We start from the raw sequence: 25,231 nt of genomic DNA, 5'->3' as shown, positions 1-25,231 counted from the left end.
GTGGGATCGGCAGTCGTCCTCTTCGAGGATCGACGGAAGTGGTGCCAAAAATTAACGGAAGCGATTATCGTTTCGTCGTCGCTTCGGAGTCGAGTCATCTATGAGACGTCGTCTTAATGCTGGCCGTGCGTTTGGATTTGCTTTGAAGAAACGCGCGAAAGATTTAGATGTGCGTTCTACCGAAACTCGGATACATTTAATATGTAATTGGAGGAGGATCCATGTTTTTTTTTAGAATAGTAGAGGTGCTGGTTACGAGAGAAATTTGAGATTAAGATCAGTGTCACGTCACTGTGTATTCAAATGATTCTTTTCGTTAATAAAACATGAGAAATAGCGAGTTGTGATCTTTTGGTGATTTTCAGAGATCCGTAAGAATTTCTGATTTATCGATCACATTCGTGCAATTGTTGCACTGTCCAGAGGAAATTGGTGAGATTATATAAGACGATTATCTCGTCCTCGCGCCTAACATTTTGCGAGGTCGTTTAACTTGACGGGTCTTTACATAAAATATGTCGGTGATCCTCGAATTTCAAACATTTCTGATTTTTATTTTTGTGTCATATTAAACATTTAAATATTATTAAATAGTAATATAAAGTATAAATTTGATCATAGCAAATACGGGGCAAGAAGAATCATGTACAAAGAGAAAAAAGGAGATAATATTATATTTCCTTTTGCTGTAACTCAACATATTAAATACGTCTTTTATAAGAAAATTAATCAAAAGCGTCTACGTCCCGAAATAATAACATTATCAGAATCATATTCAAATTTGCAAGATTTGAAAGATGATTAAAATTAATGTCCTCTGAATACTTGCTTTACATCTATTTAAATTTTGACAGATAATAATTAATAAATTCAAAATAATATAAAAAAATTTTTGTACAAGAAAAGAGGATTAAAATTAATTTTTTTTCTTAAATTATAATAATAATGAAATTATCGTAATTAAATTAAAATTAATGTTACTAAAATTAAAATTAATGTTTTCTTAATACCTATTTTGTATCTACAATTTAAATTCTGACAGATAACAAAAGATAAATTGACAAAGATATACAAAAATTTAAGTTATATACAAAGAAATTGTCTTTCTAAGATTTATCACGCAATCTCTCACTAACGATTCACCAAATTATTAACAAAGCTCAATATAACGTGTAATACAGAGACGATTCAAGCTCATTTCAAAATTTGGATCGTTTCGGCGACAGATGTTTCAGCCAATACACTCGTTTCATAAACAGCGTGGCAAAAAGTGCTTTAAAAGTTGTAGCTTCGAGTAGAACGACGTCGACCCCATTTTGAAGTTTTGCACGCCGGTTTTACGGTAAACGTTTACGTTCGACCATACCGCGAAATTTACATTGAGATACATTTTTTAAACTAGATTTTGTCGAACATCGTGTTTGTTGATGCCGGGACATTCATTTTCTTTCTACTGAATGTTTAATTAATTTATAATGAATAAAAGTTTTGATCTGTCATAAAATAAAAAGATATTCAACGAAATGTACATCGATATCGCGACGCTTCTGTTATTATGAATTCCCAATTTCTCGTATGAAACAGTATGAAAGTTCTGTGAAAATTAAAGAGCTTGAATTAAGAATTACAAGATCGTACTATATTACTTTATACAACTGTTGAATGAAAGAAGGTAATTAGTAATATTAAGCTTAAGAATTTGGATTCTAAACTTTTATTTTAAAAGGAAAAATATCACATAACATTTCACATTTTGATAAATATTTTAGTATTAACCCACTTCTTATAATATACGGAGCAATAATTCTTAATCAACTAATAAATTTAACTAGAAAATAAATGCATATTATAATATAAATAAACATGATGTTATACATATTATGCACAAAATTTATAAAAATAATTGTTTATAAGAAACAATCTAACATACATAATAATCTACATAATATATAATATAAATATTTTAGTGTGTCTAAATATTTTCCAAGCCCAAAGCTCGCGAACTATTTTAAACTACTTCAATGTTTCGCAGTTGTTTTAAAAATTGTTTTCAATTTTAAACGTTTCGCATTAAAGCTTTAAATAAAGTATTTCTACACTGTAGGCCTCGCGGTAAGCTTTGCGGGTCCAACGCGAAGGCGTATATAATGAAGAAAGATCAAGTATGATAAAACTGTTCACGTCGTGACAGCTTCAAAGGGAGTGAATGGCAACGTTGTTTAAAAGGATTATTAAAAGGGATAAGGAGTTTTCTGCTATTTGAGAATGCTGGCGAATGCAGATCATTGGGTGACCTTGAATCTGCGTGAATCTCCCTGCGGAATGCACTGGCTGGATTAATGAATTTCATTAAGTCGGCGGCTTGGCTCGAGATGCCTTAATGATGGTGCGGTCACGAAATAAATTGATGAATTTCATTACGCTATCTCCTAATGTGTGTGTATGTATGTGTGTCATGATTCGATCCTACGTATATAGATATATAGGGTCTGATAGAATCCCATATTTTTCTATTCACAGCATCGTAGTAGTGACGAATGGCGGTGGACAGTCTTACAAAGGACGGACACGAGGTCCTTCTCGAATTATACTCTCGATTTACTTCTCGATTTACACTCGTTATGTAGATGAAGATATGCTTGTATAGCTTGGAAGATTCATATACAGGGTGACTTGAAATAAATACAACAAATTTGGTTCTTTATCACAAATTGAATTAATGTGTGGCTCGACGAAATTGATTTTCTACCAATCTCTCCATAGAATATGCGCATATAATCCATACGCAGATAATATTTAAACATTTTTTTGTGTTTTCAGTAACGATAAAGTAATAAATTTTATTCAAAAACCAATGATTGAAATATTATTTATTTATTTGTATGTTCATTTCAAACATTGGCAATCGATGCATTAAATAAATACGAATTTATAATTGTATTCATCTATTCTCAATTTTAGAAAAGATTAAAAAGAGTTATTTTGTTGTTTTTCTCTCTATCGGTGGGAAATCAGAATTAATTTGCAACGTTCTGCCTTCCTCTCGCGGTCTTCTCGCGCCAATCTGGGGGACAAGCGAGTTGTCTCTTCGGCCAATTCCTGACGAGCTAGCCGATGACGGTAGCGCTTATTTTGCGCTCTAATGACAGATGCATTTACTCGGCTTGCTATGCATCGCGACACGTGTCGCACCAGGAGAGAGAGAGAGAGAGAGAGAGATACGCGCGCTATCAATATGTAGTTTGTTCGAACTACTATGTGCGATGCCAGCAGCTTCTTTACATACTCGGCGAGCCTCGCGTGATACATTACTCGACACACAAACTACGTTTTGATTCATCGGCTAAACTCCGCTCCGTCAATGTAGCTGCATCCGTTTTCCGATTAGCGATGCGGCAAAACGGGCACAAAGGACCGAGAAAACTCGGTCGACTTCCCTCTCGCTCTCATGAAAATGAGTTCGCATAATCATCACACATTGTAAAAACAGTGGTGACTGTTAGCTGCAAATTTCTTGGCACGTAGACTTCCACAGCGTTTAATCGACTTTCCACACAGTTAAAACACAGCGTAACGAATTCTAAGTGAATTTTAAGAATTCAAGAACTTATTTTATGTAAATTAAGAATGTTTTACAGATAGAAGCTCTTGCAGAAAAATACTTTGGCTTTAACGAAAACAAAGGAATTATTTAAGGAAAGAATACTTTTCTAAGTGAAAGCAATCATTAACATTAAGTTCATTAACATTAAGTTTCACTTAGCTACTTGATGTAAATTTTAGCAGGCCGTGTATACACATTTAGATTTACCTAATAACTGTGAGCCAAAATATGGCGATAGTCTAGTAACTAGATACGCGCCTGTTTAGTTGCGATCGCTAGGCAAATTTAGCTTCGAGGTCAATCAACTGAGCCGTTTCGGGGATCGGGACTGGATCGCTGTGTCAACTGCATCGTTTCGTCAGTTTAATCGAGAATCACGGCGGTCTTTGAATTTTGCTTGCTTCACAAATGCTTACATTTGAAAAAAAAAAAAAAGAAAAGATTATAACGTTGTGGTGAAGAAAAATTATGTAAAAATTTCGCACTTATTTGTGAATGCGTGTACTCTCTAAAACTTTTAGAGTGAATCTCACTCTGAAAGTGAATCTCATTCTTAAAGATTCAAAGCCACTCTTTTTTTCAAATTGATTCGATTTTCACCCTTCAGAGATTTCTGCACTCTAAAAGAATTTAGAGAGTAAGGGTAACTTCGTCATTTAAGTGACTAATTGAGTAAGTAAATTATTAACTAAGTAAGTAAATCATTTTTCGCTAGACAATATCATCGATATCACATTCGCGAAGGTGAGATCTGTTAACCTCGGAATCACGAACTGCATACGGCGCCAGAAGGGTGCACGTTTTATGCATGTAGATCGCAATCGTGAGTACGTTCTTGCATGCATAATATTGTTACAGCAGCGAAATCATTTCCGCGATTTTTATATCTCTCTCGGTATCAGACAGCACTTTTCTACGTGAAACGCGATCACGCGCCATGCGAGTAAATTTGCGACAAGAGGATGAAGAAACTCTGAAGCTTTCGAAATTTCGTAAAAGAAGCCTCGCTGTTAAATTTAATAAGATAAAAATATGCCGGCATATTTAAAGATGAGTAACGCAAAAATGATTTCATCTTTCGCCCGAGGGAGAGAGATATTGATTCCTCGTTGTGCAAAAAAATACAGATTTGTTCAAAAATTCGTTATACAAATGTGTTCGTGACGTGGCGCGTGGCCGAGGAGCTTTTTCGAGAATAATGGGAATTTATCGTTGCAGCTGACAACAGGAATCGTTAAAAAAGCATTCGTGGTGTGATACGGTAAAAAGGCGCGATATTTTCATACATAAGTCGGACACGCAACGATAGAATTTTCACGACCCACCCGTTCCTGTTTCTTGACAAATTAATTGCCAACGTGTCGGCGCGGTGACGTGAAATCATAAAAAATTTCCATCTAATGAATATCATTAGAAATTAAATTATATGTTTAAACGATAATCTAGATGAAAACTATCCATTTTAAGTAAGAATTTATGAATTTAAGGTTTCTAATTAATGTTAATTTTATGAAGCATTATTATTGTAATTCATGCAGTAGTTAATCGATATTTTTTGTTTTAATGAAAACAGTTTGAAAATATTTATCTTGTTTTCGTTTTTTCATCAAGTACACGTTAGAAATCATCATTAGAGTGACTTTAATTAAATTGGATTCGACTATAAGAAAATGGTGCGCGAGATTAATGATCGGGACTTGCTTCAATTCGCGCGAAGATCGTATTGGAAGAATATTTCCTTATCATGGTTGTATAAGCAACTACGCCCGTTAAACTCAATTTCAGCGTGCTTTAAGAAAAAGCAAAGTTAATAGGAATTATTTTTATAATAGCTCAGATAACTGCACGATTAAGCACCATTGGTATATCTTAACTTGGTGTTCAGCAAGTAAAGTCTCGGGGAAAAAATATGGATGTCTAGACGGATATGACGTTTAACGTAATCCCCGAGCACAGAAGGATGATCCGCGATATTACGCGGATAGAATTATGGGCTCTTTTAAATGTTACTATACGACAAGCGGACCGAGACTACAGGAAACCGAGATGCGCGGTAATTTAATTCGTAATACGGAGATTATATAAATTTTCGTCCTTCTTAGTTGATAGCCTTACAAAGCCATTTATCTTCGGATTATCATTGTCTCAAACTTAGAAATGGCTATTACATTTGTCGTATAAAATCTGCTATCGGACACGATATTGAAAAGTTTTTTAACATATGTAATGATCTAGAATTATCAATTTTAATATACATATGATATATTTTCATAAAAGTTTATTTAATTTCTATTTCCTTTTTTATATTTTCTTGATTTTTAGACTTTCAATGTAATGATATTGAACGCTAAATATATTAAAATAATACTCAAAAGAATATTTATTCTTCAAATGAGTAATTGTTATGATTAAAAAAATTTAGATACTTTAAATTTAGAAATATCCGACTTTGCAATACACAATAAAAATTAAAATTATTGCAGAGAGAATTTATACAGGATCATTTGAGACATGCTTGCGTATCTCCCGCTATTTTTACTGCCACTTTCCGTTGGGGAATGAGTTCAATGCCAGCCAAATTTCGATGTAGACAATATTGAAGTTTCGATTATAAACGTTACTTGTCGTTCACCTATAGTCGCCTCTACCGTCGCGACGAACTAATCGAATAGGAAATAGTATTTCCTTTTCTGTCAACACGATCTGCTACGTTGAGACCGTCGACATTTCACCTTGGAGATATCGATCGATTTTGGCGGACGGAAGTTCTCGGCATTGAAGAAGCGGCTCTATTCCGGAGAATCGCCGGTTAGTGACGATGGAACTCGAAAGAAGAATATATAGTGACTAATTTTGCAGAAGTCAGAAGATGCAGTAATTTGAAATAAAAAACATTCTAGTAGAGTTAAAAATATTAAATTGTATTTTTAAAATAAATTGTTTAACAAAATTATTTAACATAGAAAGCTAAAAGGTAATGCTAAAATTGATTTAAGCTCTATAAGAAATTAGATTTAGCTAAACTATAAATTAATATTTCCGTACGCAGCTATAATGTTAATATAATGCAATTATGTAACAATACATCACCGTTGACAAGATGACAAACTGAGCATAGAAATTGAAATAATAGTTAAATTGTTTGATTCAATTTATAAAATTACATAAAAAAAAATGAAAAGAAAATTCATAGCGAACTGCATGAGGGCTTCCAGGTGCCAATTACGAAAGGAACGATTATTTTCCCGGTGATAAAAAGCAGAAATTATGTTTTTTGAAAAAAAAAAGGGAAATTGACACACGGAAATCCTTACGCAATCAGTAATGAGAATTCTTCCTCTGACCTTTTCTCCCACACAATAACCTTTCCAAGTGCTACGTAAGTTGGGAATTATCTTATAAGTCGCTATAAATGCAGAAGCCACGTTTTCGCTGGATTTACGAAATTCCGTTTCTTCGACACGGGAGGACCTACGGTTGCAAAGTAGGTCGACGCTTCGGAGGGTTGACAACCGTTGTCAGGGCCGCGGTTGCTGAAAATCAACATTCTCCAAATTTACTCTTACTCTTTACATTCTACGATTCACCTCTTTTTTTGTATCGTTTTTTGTAAGTTAACGATCGCTCGGAATGTAATGTTTGAAAGAATAATTCTATGAAATTTATAGGAAAATTTGAAATAAAAACAAAGATAAATCGATAATTCTACATCTGGTTAGCATGATAGATAAATAGGAATAATAAGAAGATGAGATAGAGCTGATATTCGGATCGACGATAGAAGAAGATATTCCGATAATGCGCGTCGTCTATGAACTTTCGGGAGTCTCGTTTAGAAAATGGCAAGAAGAATCGATTGTCTCCGGCGGAGAAAAAAGAACATTGTGCACAGTACTTTAACACCTAATCATTCTGACAAAAACAGCAACCGCAAAAAGCAAGGAGCTCGTACTTCTAAAAAAAAATTAAAGTAATAGCAGCGTTTTTAACGAATCATTAATAAATGTTACAGCAAAATTCACAAATTGAAAAGCATAATAAATTTTTATGTGTGTTCAGTTAAGATATCTAAAAAATTTACTATGTATCAAAAATATAGAAAGTAATCTAATATAAAAAGTAATCTAGAGTGATACACAGAACGTCCTATATAAAGTGACTCCAAACTTTTTTATCTTTTCAACAAGTTAGAAAATACTCGCACTACAGACTTATTTTTACACAAATAAGAGAAATAAAACGGAAGGTACTGTCATTAATTTGCACTCTAAATTTTACTGCAAGAAATTTTTCTTTTTTGTCGGAGTGAGATTTCACTCTTTTAAAATAAAAATTCACTCTAAAAAGAGTAAAAATTATCACTCTTTTCAAGAAGTAAAAAATTTTTTTTTTAAGGATGGTTGTATTTTCACTTTTTCGGAGTAAGATTTCACTGCAAAAAATTTAGAGTGTACGGATTGATAAATGGACTTTCCTTTGACGCGAATCAGGCAATGTGACTTCGAAATAAGTAGCGAGCCGTGTACGGGGAGAATATTCGCGCAAAGAATTTTGCAATTCGGTCCAATACGCGAATGTCGGCTGCCAAAATGTAGTTTGCAGAAACGTACACTACAAAGTGCGACGGCAAATATAATACCGGCCTCTGTCGACCGTGGTGAATGAGTACAAACGCGAGGAATACACTTATCGTCTGGCCGAAACGCTACGAACGATGGCCTCAGCAATTCCGCTGCGGCTCCTTTAACCACGCGACTAAGTAAATCCGCGTATCTTCCGCTTGGATGAGCGCACGAATTTCCGCTTGCTCCGCGAAAGCCAAATCCCGGGATCGGTGTCGAGCATCCGAGCAAACGTGAATTATTTGCGCTTAAATGCGCGCTACATCTACGTCAAATCACGCTCGTATCATCGCATGCGACAGAGATTTTTTTCTGGAGCTTAATGAGATAATCGATTGCTCGTTCACTGGGCGAACTCGATCTATGTTATTTTGTTTCTTCTTTTTTCCAAGAACAGCTAAAGCTGACATTTACGAAGGAAAAGAGAAAGAGAGGTATAACGTTTCTCTCCTTTTATTAATTTTTCCGCAAGTAATTTCAAAATCGGTTAAATAAATTAAACAAATAGAAAGTAACTCGATATAATTTATAAAACATATATGCATGTATGAAAATGAAATAAATAATAATTGACTTTCAAATCAATTTGTCACAACTTTAATAAAGAAAGATAATTGTAGAAAAATTTAAATCACCGCGTTTGAAAGGATTAAACATATAATTTACTTGTACCAGAGGTATCGAATCTTACTTAAATCACATAAATTAACAATCTTATTGTCGCCTTGTGATTTATTTAACATCATCCATAGTTTTCTATGTTTCGTCCATAATAATTTCCCTCGCAAACTCAATCACTCGCATATCATCACGTGCGTCTCCCTCAGGAAGGTGAAACGCCCGTTTCTCGGAGTATCGTAGGCTAAATCGTCCCAAATGATCTCGGCTTCGTGACCCAGAGTTCGAATTATTTTTAGATGCCTCCCACTCGGTTTTGTACGTGCACATAGGCGATCCCTCCTTTGCCATTGGCATCCTGTTATTTCATCCGTTCACGACAAACACTGTTGCTTTTTATAGATATTTTTCTCAGCAGCAACGTTAGATCTTTTTTTATTCATTATTTTAAATTCACAGCTTGTTTATTAAGACGAATTACATTTCACTATCTATTTATTAAGAAATATTTTTAAGTCTCTGAATAATTCGTTTATGAAATTTGGATTCTTGATTTAAAAAAATAAAATTTTTCAAAAAAATCTAATCGTGATATTTTTATGTAATTAATAATGTGAATAAGTAGAATATGATTAATTTTTTATTTATAATATTTCGTTTAAAATCAGTTGGTAAAATAATTTGAATCGTAAACAAATTGTTAATATTGCCTATGAATAATCAAATTATGCCTTTAAAATTATATAAATGTGTTGCAAATAAAAAAAGAACATCTCATCTCAAGCAAATCATCGATGTTGAAGATTTAAAAAGATAATTTGGCGAGCTATCAATCGAAATAAATTTCTCGCGTTACAAAGAGGAGTGCATCGTCAAGTGTTTAGCTATTTACGTATACGTATGCAAGAGGTATCAGCGTGACATATTATCGCTTTGGATAACCGTCATCGACAAACGGAGATCCTTGAATGAGTTTTCCGATAAAGTGACAAGGCATGTGTACATGTACGTATCTATATGCGATATGCCATAATGCGAATAATACGTAACTGCACGATCTCTTTGCGGCTGCAAAGGAACGCCGTAGTTATTTATAATATATATTATTATTGCACACTTTTACTTTGCTTATCTAAATAAATTGTGCAAATGTCACGTCGGATGTTCCACGTCGCGCTTCGGTTAAAAGAAAAATAAAATTAACGGAAAACTAACTTTTTTACCATCATTTGCCGCTACGTAGTGTCTGCATAATTTCTCATTACTATTTCTATAAAGCTTTCCATGATTTATGTGTTTATTATTAACAATTATTCGAAATTCAAGAATGGAATATTATATGTAATATTCTTCTTAAGTCATTTTTATATTCTCAAAGCGTATAATTCATTGAAAATAGAAAGAATTATTTTTATATTCTTTCCAGATAATTAATTTCTACAGTTTGTTCAAATAAAATAGTTTATATTGTAAAGTCATAGATGTTAATTAAAATTGATTCGAAATATAAAAGTACACGATCGGAATTAAATGTAAATCGAATTACTATAGATCATTGCGTTTATTCCGCCTGTTGTTGATTGCGATTGCAACGTCAAAGAGAAGAAATTGTTATACGTAACAATTCGCGAGATAGAATGAGAGATAGAGAAAGTGAATTATAAATCGCATCTCGAGCGACAGATAAAAGAGCGGTTCGATGATCTTGACGAATGCCCGGACACGAAGTCTAGGTGTAAAAATATCCCCAGGAGTGCCGCTTCGAGAGAACTTCTAAACGCGATGCACCAATACACACATACAATGACAGGAGAGAGTACGCAGTTATATATACTATATCGAGCGATACTTGACCGCGATTGACAGCGTCTCGTTAAAGTGATTTCATCCAGAGCGAATTATTCGTGGACGTAAAGACAATCGATCGGTTGCCACCACTTCGGACGACAGTATCCGTGGAATTTTTTCGCCGCTGGACGAAAACTGCATTTCTCTCTTATAACAAGCAGCATCTCTCGGATTTATTTATCGCTGTTAAATCATTGCTTTGTACAAAACATACTTTGATAAAAATCATTATGATAGCCGGATTCAGAGTATTTATAAATTAAATAGAAGTGCAAAATGCTAGTCATATTTTTGTAATATAAATAAAATAAGAATAAAGAAATCAAAATTAAAATAAAATTAAAATGAAAAATACGTTCAATATATAAAGCTTTTTTGCCTGCGATAAATTACGATAAATTACGATTCAAACAGTGGTCAATTAACGCTAAGTCATTTGCCTAGGGTAACAAATTTGGGGGGGTGGCAAATTTTTGAAGACAGAAAATTTTCATAGTTGAGATAAATTTTTAATGTGTTAATTTAACATTTTTGCACGAGTTACACCGAGCATAATTTGTTAGAAATGATATTTTCAATATAATTAAAAATATATTATATTCAATGATGGATTAACGCATGGGCAAACAAGATACTTGTCTAGGATGACAAATTTTTAAAGACAGAAAATTTTCATACAGTTGAGATAAATTTTTAATATGTTAATTTAACATTTTTGTACGAGTTTTACACCGAGCATATTTTATTAGAAATGATATTTTAAATATATACAGTTAAAAATGTATTATATTTATATTACTTAAGGATTATTGAATGTTTTTACCAGCGGGGATATAAATTATTTTTTTATCCATTTTCACTTTTATAAATTAATTCCATTTTCAAATTTATAAATTAATGTGCTTCATTAATTTGTCCCCACCTGAGGATGGCTTGATGCCTAAGGGCGGCAAAATACTTAGTCCGTCATTGGATTGAAAATATTTAGATATTCTAAAATTCCTAATTTAAGTATTCAAAAATTTTTAATTAAATCACTATTAGTTACTAATAATCGCAGTTCGTTACAATAATTATGTACTTACACATATGTAAGCAGAATTAAAAAATTACTTTGTAAATGTAACTAGTCACAGTTACAGGTTTTTTTCTTTTTCAGAAAATAATTAGTTACCATTATAAGTTACTGATTCTGACAAGTAATACGATGTAGTTATAATTATTTAAAAATATCGATTCGTTATTTTTCAATTATTCTTCTGTTAATTTTTTTGTGTTGCTATTTTAAGTACAAGAATCTTATACATTCCTAACACTACTAGATTATTTTATCCTAAATATATATTGGGCTATATTATTTATATTATTATTATTATTTATATATTAATTAAATTATAATTGTACACTTGAAATAAAAATTATGGCTAATATTAAGACTGCTTTTAGACTAAAAAATTTTTTTAGACTAAAGAATTCTTAGCTCAATGTTTAAGGAGGTTGTAAGGTTGCATAAAACAACATATATATTAATATTTACGTTTTAAATAAATTACATACATGTGAAAGTTGTGTTTATAACATTTTGTTTTTATTGAGCAATTTTTCAGATTATTTTTATAGATTATTTATTTTAGTTGATATTAGTTTTATTATTATAAACAACAATTTTAAAAGTAATAACAAAAATCTAAATTTTTTAATATAAATATTTTAAGTATCAAAAATGACTTGCTCAAAGTTTCATTAAGATTCACCAATTTGTTTATATCAAATAAATATTTTGTTTATTTACTGAACAATCAATGTCTGCATCTCAATGCAGTAACTTTACATAAATATTTTAATTCATAAAGTACTTATATAAAGAATTGAGATTTTTATCATTATTTTATAATACATTTTCATATATTTCTATTATAGAGTACAAATTTAAAAAAATATTACTTTTTATTGAAATAACTTTTGATCCAGATGGTCAATTGTCTCTAATTTTTTTATTATTTGTAAATTTAGAATAATCTGTAATTTTTTTCAAGTAATTTTTAACATATTGCATTTGCCTTACAATCTCCTTAACACAAACATTTACAATACAATGATTATCAGGGATAAAGGTATATTTCAGTCGTAAGAAATATAATCACTGACTATTCGCTAATATACTAAATATACTTCATTTTATTGATCATTTTTCCATATGTTGACGAATAAATGTTGTTTTAAATATATAACGATCTATTAAATTAGTTATTAAAAAATGTAACAAAATTACAAGTATTATAGATGAAAAGAAAGGGAATAGAGTTAAGTTACATTATATACTGAAAAAAAGTAACTTCAAAATTATAATTTCTAACTATATAATAACAATTTCGTAACCTAGCTGCAAAATATGTTTATGCAAACTGCAGAAATACTTGTTTTCCTGTTTCTATTAGAAACTGTAATCTCTTTAAACAACAGCTGCTTGAATTAACAGGTAATCTCTAAATCAGAGATAATCGGAACTGTCGGCGCAGCTGAGCCTAAATCCGATCAGAGATTTCGAGTACCCGGATTCTGAATCGCGTGCCGCGTGAGGCATACAAATAGAGTGGCGTTGTATCGTTGTACCGTGCATCGCAGCACGATCGCGCCCACGGGAATTCATGTGCCTCGACAGCTGCGACGATTTTCAGCGACTCCGAAACTGTTTGTGAATTTTCGGTGAATCATTCGCACGGCCAAAGATTCTCGAATAATTCAGCAAACGCCCAAGTTCGCAGAAACTACTCGAAAGCAGATGTGCATTGCATGTACGGAGAGTACGCACACATACAAAACACACACGCACGCATACATATGTCGCATACGGAAGATGCGGACGATAGGATTAGCGGACAATGCGGATCCGCGGCGCGGTGATGCGGATAAACGAAGCTGTTATCAGGGGAATAACGGGAAATCTCAGGATCAATCTTGATCAAATGTTACGAGCGAGTTGGAAGAGTAGGATAATCATGCTTTGAAGATTTTGCCCCATGCACTTTGGATTATGCTTTGATTGCATTGTATATAAAGGATTTACATTAACGTTTAATGGTATGAAATATGTAGGACATATTAATCCTGGATTACTTTAATGCATTAAATTATTACGAAATTTATTTTTATCATTTTTAATTTATATATAGATAATATATGTACATGTTATAAAATACAATTTTCAATTCGTAAGTAATTGCGTAATGAAGTGGATAATAAGGAAATGTATTTTTTTGTTATTCGTCCGCCACAAAGTAATTTTTGCTTTTTAATATACAGTAAAAAATTAAATTGACCTCGAGATTAATTTAATGCTGATTTAATTATGCGCTTTCACGCGCTTAATTTACATATTTACGTTTGGATATATCTGACCCGCTTAATATTGAATAAAATATTAAATTTGGCATTATTAAATTGCAACTGGACAAATTATACAATACATTAACAAAAAGGAATTGAATTAGTTTCTCTCTCCCTGTCTTTCTCTCCTATATAATAAGCGAACGACTTTCAATCTAAACAATCAGCGACACACGTCGTGGACTTTGTAGAATTACGCCAAATGCTAGAAACTGTATGACTCATCTCTAGTTACGTGCCTCACTCATTGCTATCTATAAATCTACGCAAAGGTATACCTATCGCACTCTATTTTGTCATTCTGAATCACACAGGGGTGTCCTTTTAATGCGAATCGCGAATTTCAAGAATCATTACATCGCAAACAATTAATAGATAAGCTCCTCTATTTCTACCGGTTTAAATTTGTATACTGATACGTGCATTCCCTTTCCCTTTCATAAAGTTGAGTGGAATTATGTCGTGAGATGCGCTGTTTGCTCCCAGAAACAATGCCTTGAGGACAAAGTGGCTTGAACAAAACACCGTAACGAGATACGCCGCGGAATATTTCGTGCACGAGGTGGTACAATTTGTTACCAAGGAATTCCGAGCGGAATCGTATTGTGGCTCAAAGTAGAGGCGATAGAGAGAGAAAGAGAGGGGGGAAGAGAGAGAGAGGGGAGAGGGAGGAGGAAGAGGGGGGGGGTAGAGAGAGAGAGAGAGAGAGAGAGAGAGAGAGAGAGAGACACGATTAAATCACAGACAAGTTCACGATGTGTCGCGACACGAGGCGAGAAACTCGTCCGTAGGTAAAGCTTTCTAGTATTTAGACATACTAAATATAACACGGACTCGGCTATAAATCCCAGGCCGGTCTCTCGCACAACCGTTGCGACGTTTCCTTCGGATGAACGCGTCGCTCGGCGATGAAGATGATTTTGGGCATCCGCTGCAGCAATGGATGTACGAGACGTAAAGCATTAAGGACCCTCTACATAGAAATTGTAAAAAGTCATGAAGTCTTAAGTCATAAACTGATCAATTCTAATCGAGTATTTTCCTTATATTTGATTGTGATTAATTGGTTTTCTTTCTGGACTTAAAACTCCACGACTGTCTACGACTTCTATGTAGATCACCGTTTAGATACCTTTGCGATACGTATTTTCAATGATTCATCATATCAAGGGAGCAAATGCAAAAATAAGAAATCAGTTTTAATATTGTATACTAATTGTTATTATAAATATATATTTTAGTATATCATATTATTATATCATATAATTATTATTAGTATATCATATTGAACTGACTTCTTTGGATATATTTATCCATCAATATAAAATAGCGAAAAAATATTGTTTTAATAAAATAAACACTGATAAAATAAATAGGAGTATATAACGTGTGACTCAAATGAAAATATATTAATTTGTAAATAACACAAATATAGACTACTTTAATAAAATATTTTAATAGAACAAATTAAAATTAATGTACGCATATTTTCATATACGTAGATAAAATGTATTTATATATTTTTAGCTGTATAAATACTTGTAAACTTCTTTTAATTATACGTCATTTTCGATTTCTGCGTTTATCCAGCAAAAGCACCTCGCTTTGAGAATTGTTCGTCTACAAGGATTTTAAGCAAATATTTTAACGTGGCCATGTCGATCCCGAAAGAGGTGGCCATCTATTCCAGAATTATCCTATCAGTTGAGACTTGGTTTCAAAGGGCCATCGTGCTTTTCGCGCGGCGCGGATTGGCGTTGCGGTCGATGGAGAGCCACGGATTTACAGAACGGATTAGTCAAATCAATCAAGATGACTTTCAAACGCAGGTTTTGCGTTCCGCGGCAAGAAAATTGTTCGAAAAGTCAATGCGTTCGTTAAATTGCGAAGAATTGTCCACCGTAATAGTGGTTCCTATCGACAAACGATTTATTGTGCACGATAGCGGGGATTACGGAAGGTCAGGAAAGCATCGACCGCTCGTACTGTAACGCGAACTATTATAGTGTTATCTATTGATTTCTATCGCAAATAATTGTCGTGTTACCACGTGCGATCTACGTCCAATTTATGTGAGGATTTACCGATTCCGGTAGAGAAACTTGAAAAGGGTGAAATATGCCTTTGAAAATGTGCCTTTAGATAACATGTCCCGCAATTTTTCACCGTAATCATGTTTGCCTCATATGAATGACTTATCTCCCGTTGCATCTTCGTTGTATAATCAATAATACGAGTACCGTGAGAAGTTAAGAATAGTTCAGAATTTAATTGTGACCCAAAAAGGATTTATGATCAATTTGTTGCCGAGATATAAAATATCTTTAATTAAAGAATAAGAGCGCGGAATGAAATAATCTTTCTATTGTTTGGGAAAATATGAAAACCGAAGATATAATCGCGTGAATTTCTCAGATGAATTAATCTTATTATTCCATTAACGTAACAAATTTTCGGCCGCTCCCAACGTTGCTCGCAATTGAAAGAAATAAATGACCAAATTTTCTGCAGAGAATACCGCGATTGATAGCGGCAGGATCGGTAGGAAGACTGCACCCGAAATAATCGAGTTCTTTTCATTCGGCAGCACCGTTATCTTTTTATTGCACCCACGGTGCAATCGAAAGCCCGCGCCACTATGTATTATCCTTTCTGAATCGGGGGAGAAAGCTGCACGACCCCCAACGCATTGTACACGTTGCCTCTGTTGGCGGATTCGCACCGTCAAAGGTATAATTGCGTCGTTTGAGACTGATGGATTCTTGGATTACTTGGAATATCCTGTTTTTTTTTTCCGAGTAGAACGCGTGAAACATCAACTTTCCGTATCTGCCGAGTCTCCTGATTTTCTCCCCCTTTTCTATATAATATCTAATCTATTTTTTTTGTTTGCATTGTATTACGTTTCATTCGAAATTCTATCTTATATTATATATTTAATATAAAGCGAAATCTTCGCCGACTAAAGGCGTCAATTTAATTTATTATTTGTGATGCAATTTGTATTTGTAACGTGTATTTAAAAAGATATAATGCAATTGTAAAAAGGTATAATGCACAAAAGATAATTGTAATAAATAATTATCAACTGATTTGTAAAGTAATACAAAGTAATAAAGTGGCTCGCGCAATATATTCATCCTCCTCCACTGACATTCAAACGCTAAAATTATTTTCATTGTAATGTGAACTCAAAATTAAACATTACATCTTCGAGAGTATTAGTATTTATGTGAGCGTTTCGAGAACATTTTCGAGTGTACATTGACTCGTGCTTGTGAATGCATCGCGGCATTCTCATGAATAATTACAGTTTATAGAATACTTGCCGCGATACACTCACGGTCGACCGTTACAATCGAAAGAGTCTCTCTCTCTCTCTCTCTCTCTCTCTCTCTCTCTCTTTCCTCTGTACCATACCCTTTCATGAACCCCGACCTTTTGTTGCAGGTCACGGAAGGAGCTTCATAGCAGCCCAGTGCCGTAGCATGCCGGCGAGCTGCAGCGCGTGGTGGTGCGTCTCTGAGACACCGCCTCGATCGGCGTCGATCGCCGCCATCTGCGTGGCTAGGCACCAATCCCTGGAGCGTCGTCGTAGGAGAAAAAGAAGAACGTGCGATCATCGTCGTAGCACAGGAAGCACGGAGCTCGACACCAGCGACCGATGAGCGCGGGGGGGGATGGGGGCTCGGTCTTGGGCCCACCTGCTCGGCTGCCGGGGGCCCAGCCGATTGCCGCGACCCCCTACATCGCGATCCCCCCCAACGCCGGCGGCCAGCAACCTAACGTCGGTGGTGCGATGGATGCGACGCAGTTGGCGAACATGCCGCCGTCGCAGACGGGCCCTGGGGCCGCCGGCGCTGTCTCCAAATCGGCCCAGAAGAAGCCTGTCAGACGGGGGGCTAAACCGCCACCTGACAGACCCGTCCGGGCGCTCTTCTGTCTGGCCCTCACGAACCCTGTTAGGAAGCTGTGCATCAAGGTCGTCGAGTGGAAGTATCCTTTTGCTCTCGCATACTTCTTTAGCAATTAACAAGACAGTTACTGGCTCCTTTGATGGCGGAGAATTAAATATCAAAGTTCAGAAATCACGTACGAACCGATATATTTGCGAACTCGACATTAATAATGCGGTTGATATTAAACTGCTCTTCTTCAGATTGACCCTAATTCCATATTCAGTACGATGTTGATATTAGGGTCAATATTGGCGCCACAATCTGCAACAAAAGGGTTAATGCACGAATGACCACCAACCTTTATTAGTTTCCTTAATGAACTTGGTTTTATCAATATCATTCTGCAGAGCCTTTGAATATCTCATCCTTATGACGATATTTGCAAACTGTGTCGCGTTGGCTGTTTATACGCCGTATCCTGGTAGCGATTCTAATCTGACCAACCAATATTTGGTGAGTATTTAGTACTTGCGCTTAATTATACTGTTCTTTAATTATTCAACCATTTAAGTTTAAATGTCCATATAAAATTATACCGCTTCCTTATTTCAAAAGTGACACAACTCAAAAGTGATGTTGGAATTATCATGAATGAGTTAGATAATAATTGCTCTACCAATCATCAAAAGTAAACTAATTTTATTTCATAATCCGTAAATAATATTTGTGTCGTTCTCTTGAAGTTTTGAAAGAAATTACAATACCTTTTACAAGAGTGACATATTTTTGAAATTGTGTCGTTTTTGTAAACAAAAAGGAAAATTTTCTACAAAGAATATTTAGAATTAAGAATCTATTATGCTAATATTGTATACAATACTATTGATCAAAATAATTAATTTCTAAACGTTTCGATCATTTTAATATGATTATCTTCAATGATTTACATAAAAATTACAATAGATCATAAACAGTTGCAATTCTCTTTAGCTAATCTTATTATATTATCGATTTGTTTAACGGCTATTCTCATTAGAAATCCTTGCACTGTTTGATATTTTTAATTTAATTAATAGTATTGTATAATATTAATAGTATTGTATTAGCATAATAAATCCAGCGTGGTTTTGCTAACCCCAATCTTTCAAGTTGAATTATATTTAATACGATTGGAAACAAGACCGTTTATGTTAAATACATTACTTTAAATACGAAGCGCCACTACGGTCTGAATATTAAAATATTGAATTATTATATATATTCATTTAAATAAATTAATTTCAGAAATAATAATTGCGTGCCGATATGGTTGTCGGACTTTCAACGCAATCAATCTGAAATATTAATAATTCTCTCAAATTTCTCAAATTTAATCTTAAAAAACTGTAATAAACTTATTGCGAAAAATATTGCCTCGGCCGGGAATCGAACCCTCTTGCATTCCGTGCGAGCATCTTAGGCCTTTAGACTACCGAGAAATAAATGAATTATTTAAAGCCTTATTGTAAATTCTCAATTCGTAGAATTAAGAAGTTTTGGTAGTTAAAATTTGAAGAAAAAAAATTGTCTATTTTGGATTTAATTATTTTAGTTATTCAAGAAAAATTAATAAACTGTTGATATTTCGAGTTATGTCACTTTACAAATGATAACATTTTCTCTCTACATATAAAAAGAATAACATAATTTTTTTCCTTCATAAAAGCAAATTTGATAATGCCTATGTGCTGTATATTATTTTAACATCTATAATATATATACAAAAATATAAATTTTGAAAAGAACTAAAAATAATCGTGAGCGAATAGCAATCATCTCGTTACGAATGGCACCGCCGGGAATTCCTTTGTGCGACTTCGTCGAATGTGAAATAAAGCAATTTTACTGATTATGACATATATATGCGCACGCGTCTAAATCGAAGGGTGCCTCCTGCAACAATAAGAGTGGTGGTTCCGTTCAACGAACCACACGAACCTCTATCGAATTATCGATTCCGAGACGGCATGTAGGGTTGGTGGCATGAAACTTATTCGAGCTGAAAGTTCAATAATTGTTCAATCTTGCTCAACATCGGCGTGTATGCTGTCCCGGCGCACTATAATCGGAAAATTCACATGTAGGCCGCTTTAGCGTGAGAATCAATTGAGGCTACTCCCCGCGGCGTCGGACGTTTCAAAAGTCATTTGTAATTCGGAAACTGCGCTCAAGCTCATTCACAGAGATAAGACTTACAGAGATTCGGTTCGAACTTCTATAGAACTTATATGTAGGGATTATCCATTCGCCTGTGTGCACAGAGAGGCTACTCGATAACAACTCGAAATTCAGTTTTGCGTCATATTATGCACGTGCTAAAGTAGGATCGCGTTGTCGTGCCTTGCCAAAGGGTGTGACTTCGTTTTACGTCACTCAAAGGACATTCCTTGAGCTAATTAATACCGGGAGGAAACTATGCTGAGATTAGGCCAACGGGAAATTTGCGGAAAGCTACTTGTGTAAACGCGAAATCAATTATGACAGCTTAATGGTTGTTAATTATAGAAAAACGTAAAAATATTGCTTTTTACAAATCTGTTAATTTAAGAAAGCTTTTATCGGGATTGAGAATTCTACTTACAAAATGGTGAAGTAGAAAATATAAAAAGTGTTTTGAAATTAGAGTAAATAATAAACGATATTACATCCGAAATAGCATGTTGCATGCAAAATATGACACTCAAATCCATAATAATTATAAACAGATAAAATTTCTTTCGTAAGAATTGTTTGCAGACATTTGTCGTATTGAAATTTTGTAGAATTATATATTTTATTAATCTATTTTTCACGCTTTTTTTCTATCCGATGTCACTCTTTTAGCATCTTCGGAGAAATGGGAAACAAAGAACAACGCCTCCGGGAAAAGATTCGAATTTATTCGCAAACTCCAAAAACTCTTGCAAATCTTAAGTTCGATCTCTATTTCTTAAAAACTTTTTTATTCTTTGCGCAACTTAATCGAGGTAAAACTTCGATATCTTTTATCGCCCAAGATTATATTAGAAAACTATATTAGAAATTTGCAATGTGTGTAATTGTATGCATCATGAGCATATTGTAAACATTTTTATGAATATCTATTATCTTTTAGATAAAGAAAATTTAAATTTTTTATAATTCGGTCTGCGTTAATTTATATGTTAAATTTAAAATAATGCAAAATAGCATTTAGTGTTTCCAGCAAACATTATCTTTTAATTATAATAATTTTCACGAAATAAGCAACGTTGATTAATCGTATTTATAAAATTGTTATAATTTAAGGGATATGAAGTGCCGAAAATTTTTCTTTTCACAAGTATATTAATTACTATATGCAATGTAACAAAATTACATGGGGCAAATCGAACAGTTTAATCTCTCATAGGCGATAAAATATTCGTTAGTCGAACGTAATCTGTCATTTAATATCCAGCGACGAATCTATTATTCGGCAAGTACACTTACGTAATATCTACCTTCCTAGATTTACCATCTGCTCTTCTCATATTTCGCTCATATTGCAGACATATAGGTTAATCCTCGTGTGACCAAGTAGAAAACTACACGATATATAAGTATACTACAATGCATTTTCTAATGAAATTATACTATCGTTATAATAAATGTATATAAAAGTATAATTCGAAGAAGAGATAGACAATAAATTAAAGATAAATTAATTTATGTTTATGAAAACGAACTTTAAAGAATAAAGCTGATGAATAATAGATGAAAAAATAGATAGAAAAGTATAACTATATTATTAATGTTCCAATTTTTGTTCATTTTTTCTCGAATATATAATTGTGAATTATTTTTATTTCCATTAAATTTACGAAAAGAGCTCAATAAAATAACGAGTGATATGTATGGTTCAGTAAAAGAAAATTATAAAATTCTGTCTGATGAAAGCAAATCCTCGAAAAGTCATGTCGTGAATTCAAAGTGCTAAATAATATTCACGCTCTTGAGGCTAAATTCGTAATAAAGCAAGTATTTGATAAAATATATGAGACCACCAACCGAAAAAAAAAACTTTCGGTTCCTCATATTTTACTTTATACTACTTTACATCTTCAAAGTGATGTAATGGCGCCCACGTGTCACGCATCGGTGAACAACACGGGCAGCCGAGCAATATAATGCGCTCTCGGGCTTATTTCAACGGGCCAATAATCGATCGATTTTGGAAATTAAACATAATGGATGTTGCGCGGGGAAAGAAAAAGGGAGACAGAAAGGGTTTGTGTCCTCTCTTGTAGCCGCATTTGCGCCTTTCAACTTCCCTTTTAACATCCACCATCCCTGCGCGCCTTCTCCGCGTAGCGGCTTTTTTTCCTACCTCTGATGTGTACGAACGAGTGCACTTCAGCCTTATTTTTAACCCATCGCTTCTTCCTTTTGTTTCGCCTGTTTTTCTCACCAAGGCCTGTGCCGTCCTTACCCTCTGCCCGTTGCAACCATAACACCATGCGTCGATTAACCCTTTTGCGCGATGACCGACGATGTTACTACTGTCGACGAGTTATGCTAATGAGGAGCATTTGAGATCGAAAAGTTAGTCCTGCACTCGTCAATGTATTTTATAAAATACATATCTGCTTTGCATTTTCTCTTGTTCTTAATTTAAAGTATATTATTGCATTCTTTATGTTCTGTTTACATTACTCTCTGCTTTACAAAATTCGCATATTCAATAAAATTACAATAAACTTTTTTGAGTCAAGCGATTATAAAATTTTATTAATCCTTCACCATAATTAAGCACAAAAAAAGAAGTATATGGAAGGTAAGAGAAGTAAAACAAGTTTCCAAAATGATATACAATTTTGTACAGCTGACATTGTAATTAATTAATTTTGTGATCCCATGTAATGAGTTAGTCAAAGTTTCGAAATTTGGAAAAGGGTTTTACTAAAGTTTTTGCTACTTAATTCTGCAAGCGCGGGGTAAGAGATTTTCGGAGAAAAAAGACAGCAACAGGTTACGCAATTCGAATTGTGAGTGAAAAATTACTGTACCCAAGTTCCTGAAAAAAATATCGACGCGAGTTGACACCCCTTTTCCCGAGCGATTAACGATGATCACGTTCTTGTCGTAACTCGCCGTAATCCAACTGCAACCGCAACGCTCGTGCTTTAAATGTTTAACGAAGACATTCGTGTACGTGCGCGCGAAATATTGTTTCCTTCGTCTCGTGCGTTTTTAATTGCAGCCCGTCGTCATTTGTTTTCATCGCTTGTTCTAATTGCCACCCTCGGTTGACGACATGTCGCAGAGTCAAAATTGCGAAGGTGTCTTATCGCTTGATGCTTATCAATCAAAGGCCTCTTTCCGACGTTAAGACGGTTACAGAAGAGGCCTTTCTATTTGTAACTTTCCTCTTCTTTTAGAGGCAATCGATCTACGCCAGTGCACCTCCCTTCATATTTTTCACGACGATTTTTCCTCTGGTGTTGCAGGAGAAGATAGAGTACGTTTTTCTTGTGATTTTTACGGTGGAGTGCGTGATGAAGATCATAGCTTACGGCTTCGTCGCGCATCCAGGAGCTTACCTCCGTAATGGCTGGAACTTGCTGGATTTCACGATAGTCGTGATCGGGTGAGTACATTAACCTTGAAAATCTACGTTTACTTCCCCTCCTGCTTATAAATAGATCTATTCCTTCTTTGAGCGATTTTTACAGTATATTAATTGAATCTGTTAAAATTAAATTAGAACGAAATTGAATATATAATTTCTTCTTCTTCGCTGCTAAATTTTTGGAGAGAGATTAATTACCCTGAGGATGCAATCACACACGCAAATTTCTCCACAGATTCATCTATATTTCAATTTTAATCTTTTACTAAATGATAAACGTTGCTTAAAAATAACGTCCTTGTGACACCACAATATCCAATAATACCTCCAACGTTATTTTATAATAAACTCATTTTTCCCCGAATTCGATGGCCGATGGGCAAGTGTCGACGAAGATAGCACCTAACAACCTATATCGATAGCAAATTAATTGGACCAATGCCGACGTAATCGATAATGCATGGTGATCATATACTTTGATGGTGGATAGTTTGCACCTAGTGATGTCTTTTCAGTGCACATACTATCAATGACAGTGTCGACGATGCAGCGGCAAGTAGTGCAACTCGAGTTTGGCGTTCGCTTATCACAGATATGTCAATGATCAAGTTACTTTCATGAAATCTAATATACACTTTTAATAGAATTACACCTAATATATATTTTCAATAAAAATAAACAGAATTATATTTTATATAAATTTTCAATAAAAATAAACATAATTCCACACAGAACAATTGCATTTTACAAAACGTAATGAAGAATATCGGCAGTATTTATTGTGCTCAAAATGCTTTTATCAATAGAGCTGTAATATTTATAGGAATTACAAGATCATAAATAATAAAGTGGTTTTGCATTCACTCTGTTATGTGTATTGATTATACTAAACGCACTTAAACAAAGTTATTTTTTATGAAGTTACTGTATTTTTATGTTTTCGCGTACATATTAAAAAAAAGTTGACAAAAATATGAAACTCGCGATACAAACACGAAAGCTGCACGTCGTATTTGTTTCATAAAAACGCGAGTGCGCACGAGAGCGTCTGAAGCTACAGAAATAAAATTGATTTAAGCTTTACGAACCAGTTGATCCGGCCGTGTATTTCGCGAAGCGTAAATAAAGTGAAATTGACAGCGCGCCGAATGAGAGCGAAGACGGCGGCATCGGAAGAAAGAAAATATCACTTGAAAATCTCTTTCTCCATAGTGAGATGAAATGACTAGTTTTATTATATGAAGTCATATATATGGGAATATATACGAGTATATGGGAAATGAGCAAAATAATCCCACGCGCGTACGGCCGATCGGTCGACATAATGGCATGGTTCATGTGTGTAAATTAAATTCAGTCGGATATAATAGCGGATCGGGAATTGAAATTTTACGAGGGTCGCTTATGTCGATAATGTCCTAACAAGTCTGCTCTTTTTCACATGATCGAGCGCTGATAATTCTCACCGCAATTAATAATTTGCGGATTGATTCTACACGTGGGATTTACATTTGTAATTGTATATGAGCGATATTTATTAGAATTTTACAAAGTACGCATTGCTTTCTCAAAAATAATAACAGTAATTTCCAGGGTTAGTTACTTGTAACAAAGTTATAATTATAGTTTACTTTTTCAATAATTA

The 25,231-nt window shown here is 34.1% G+C and overlaps 1 protein-coding gene across 7 annotated transcripts in view; it reads left to right on the top strand.

Annotated features, from left to right (window-relative positions):
- Positions 1 to 25,231, top strand: part of LOC108748330 (muscle calcium channel subunit alpha-1) — a 70,402-nt gene that overhangs the window by 605 nt on the left and 44,566 nt on the right. For all 7 annotated transcript variants that reach the window (XM_018486400.1, XM_018486399.1, XM_018486398.1 and 4 more), the window contains exons 2-4: positions 17,530 to 18,075; positions 18,386 to 18,491; positions 23,465 to 23,604. In XM_018486400.1, the coding sequence (XP_018341902.1) occupies positions 17,744 to 18,075; positions 18,386 to 18,491; positions 23,465 to 23,604 (578 nt within the window). In that variant the 5' untranslated portion in view covers positions 17,530 to 17,743. The remainder of the gene's footprint in view (positions 1 to 17,529; positions 18,076 to 18,385; positions 18,492 to 23,464; positions 23,605 to 25,231) is intronic.

The sequence above is a fragment of the Trachymyrmex septentrionalis genome, unplaced genomic scaffold (genome assembly GCF_001594115.1).
Source record: "Trachymyrmex septentrionalis isolate Tsep2-gDNA-1 unplaced genomic scaffold, Tsep1.0 scaffold22, whole genome shotgun sequence".
In the NCBI taxonomy this organism is placed as follows: domain Eukaryota; kingdom Metazoa; phylum Arthropoda; class Insecta; order Hymenoptera; family Formicidae; genus Trachymyrmex; species Trachymyrmex septentrionalis.
This window is presented reverse-complemented; position numbering and strand designations above follow the sequence as displayed.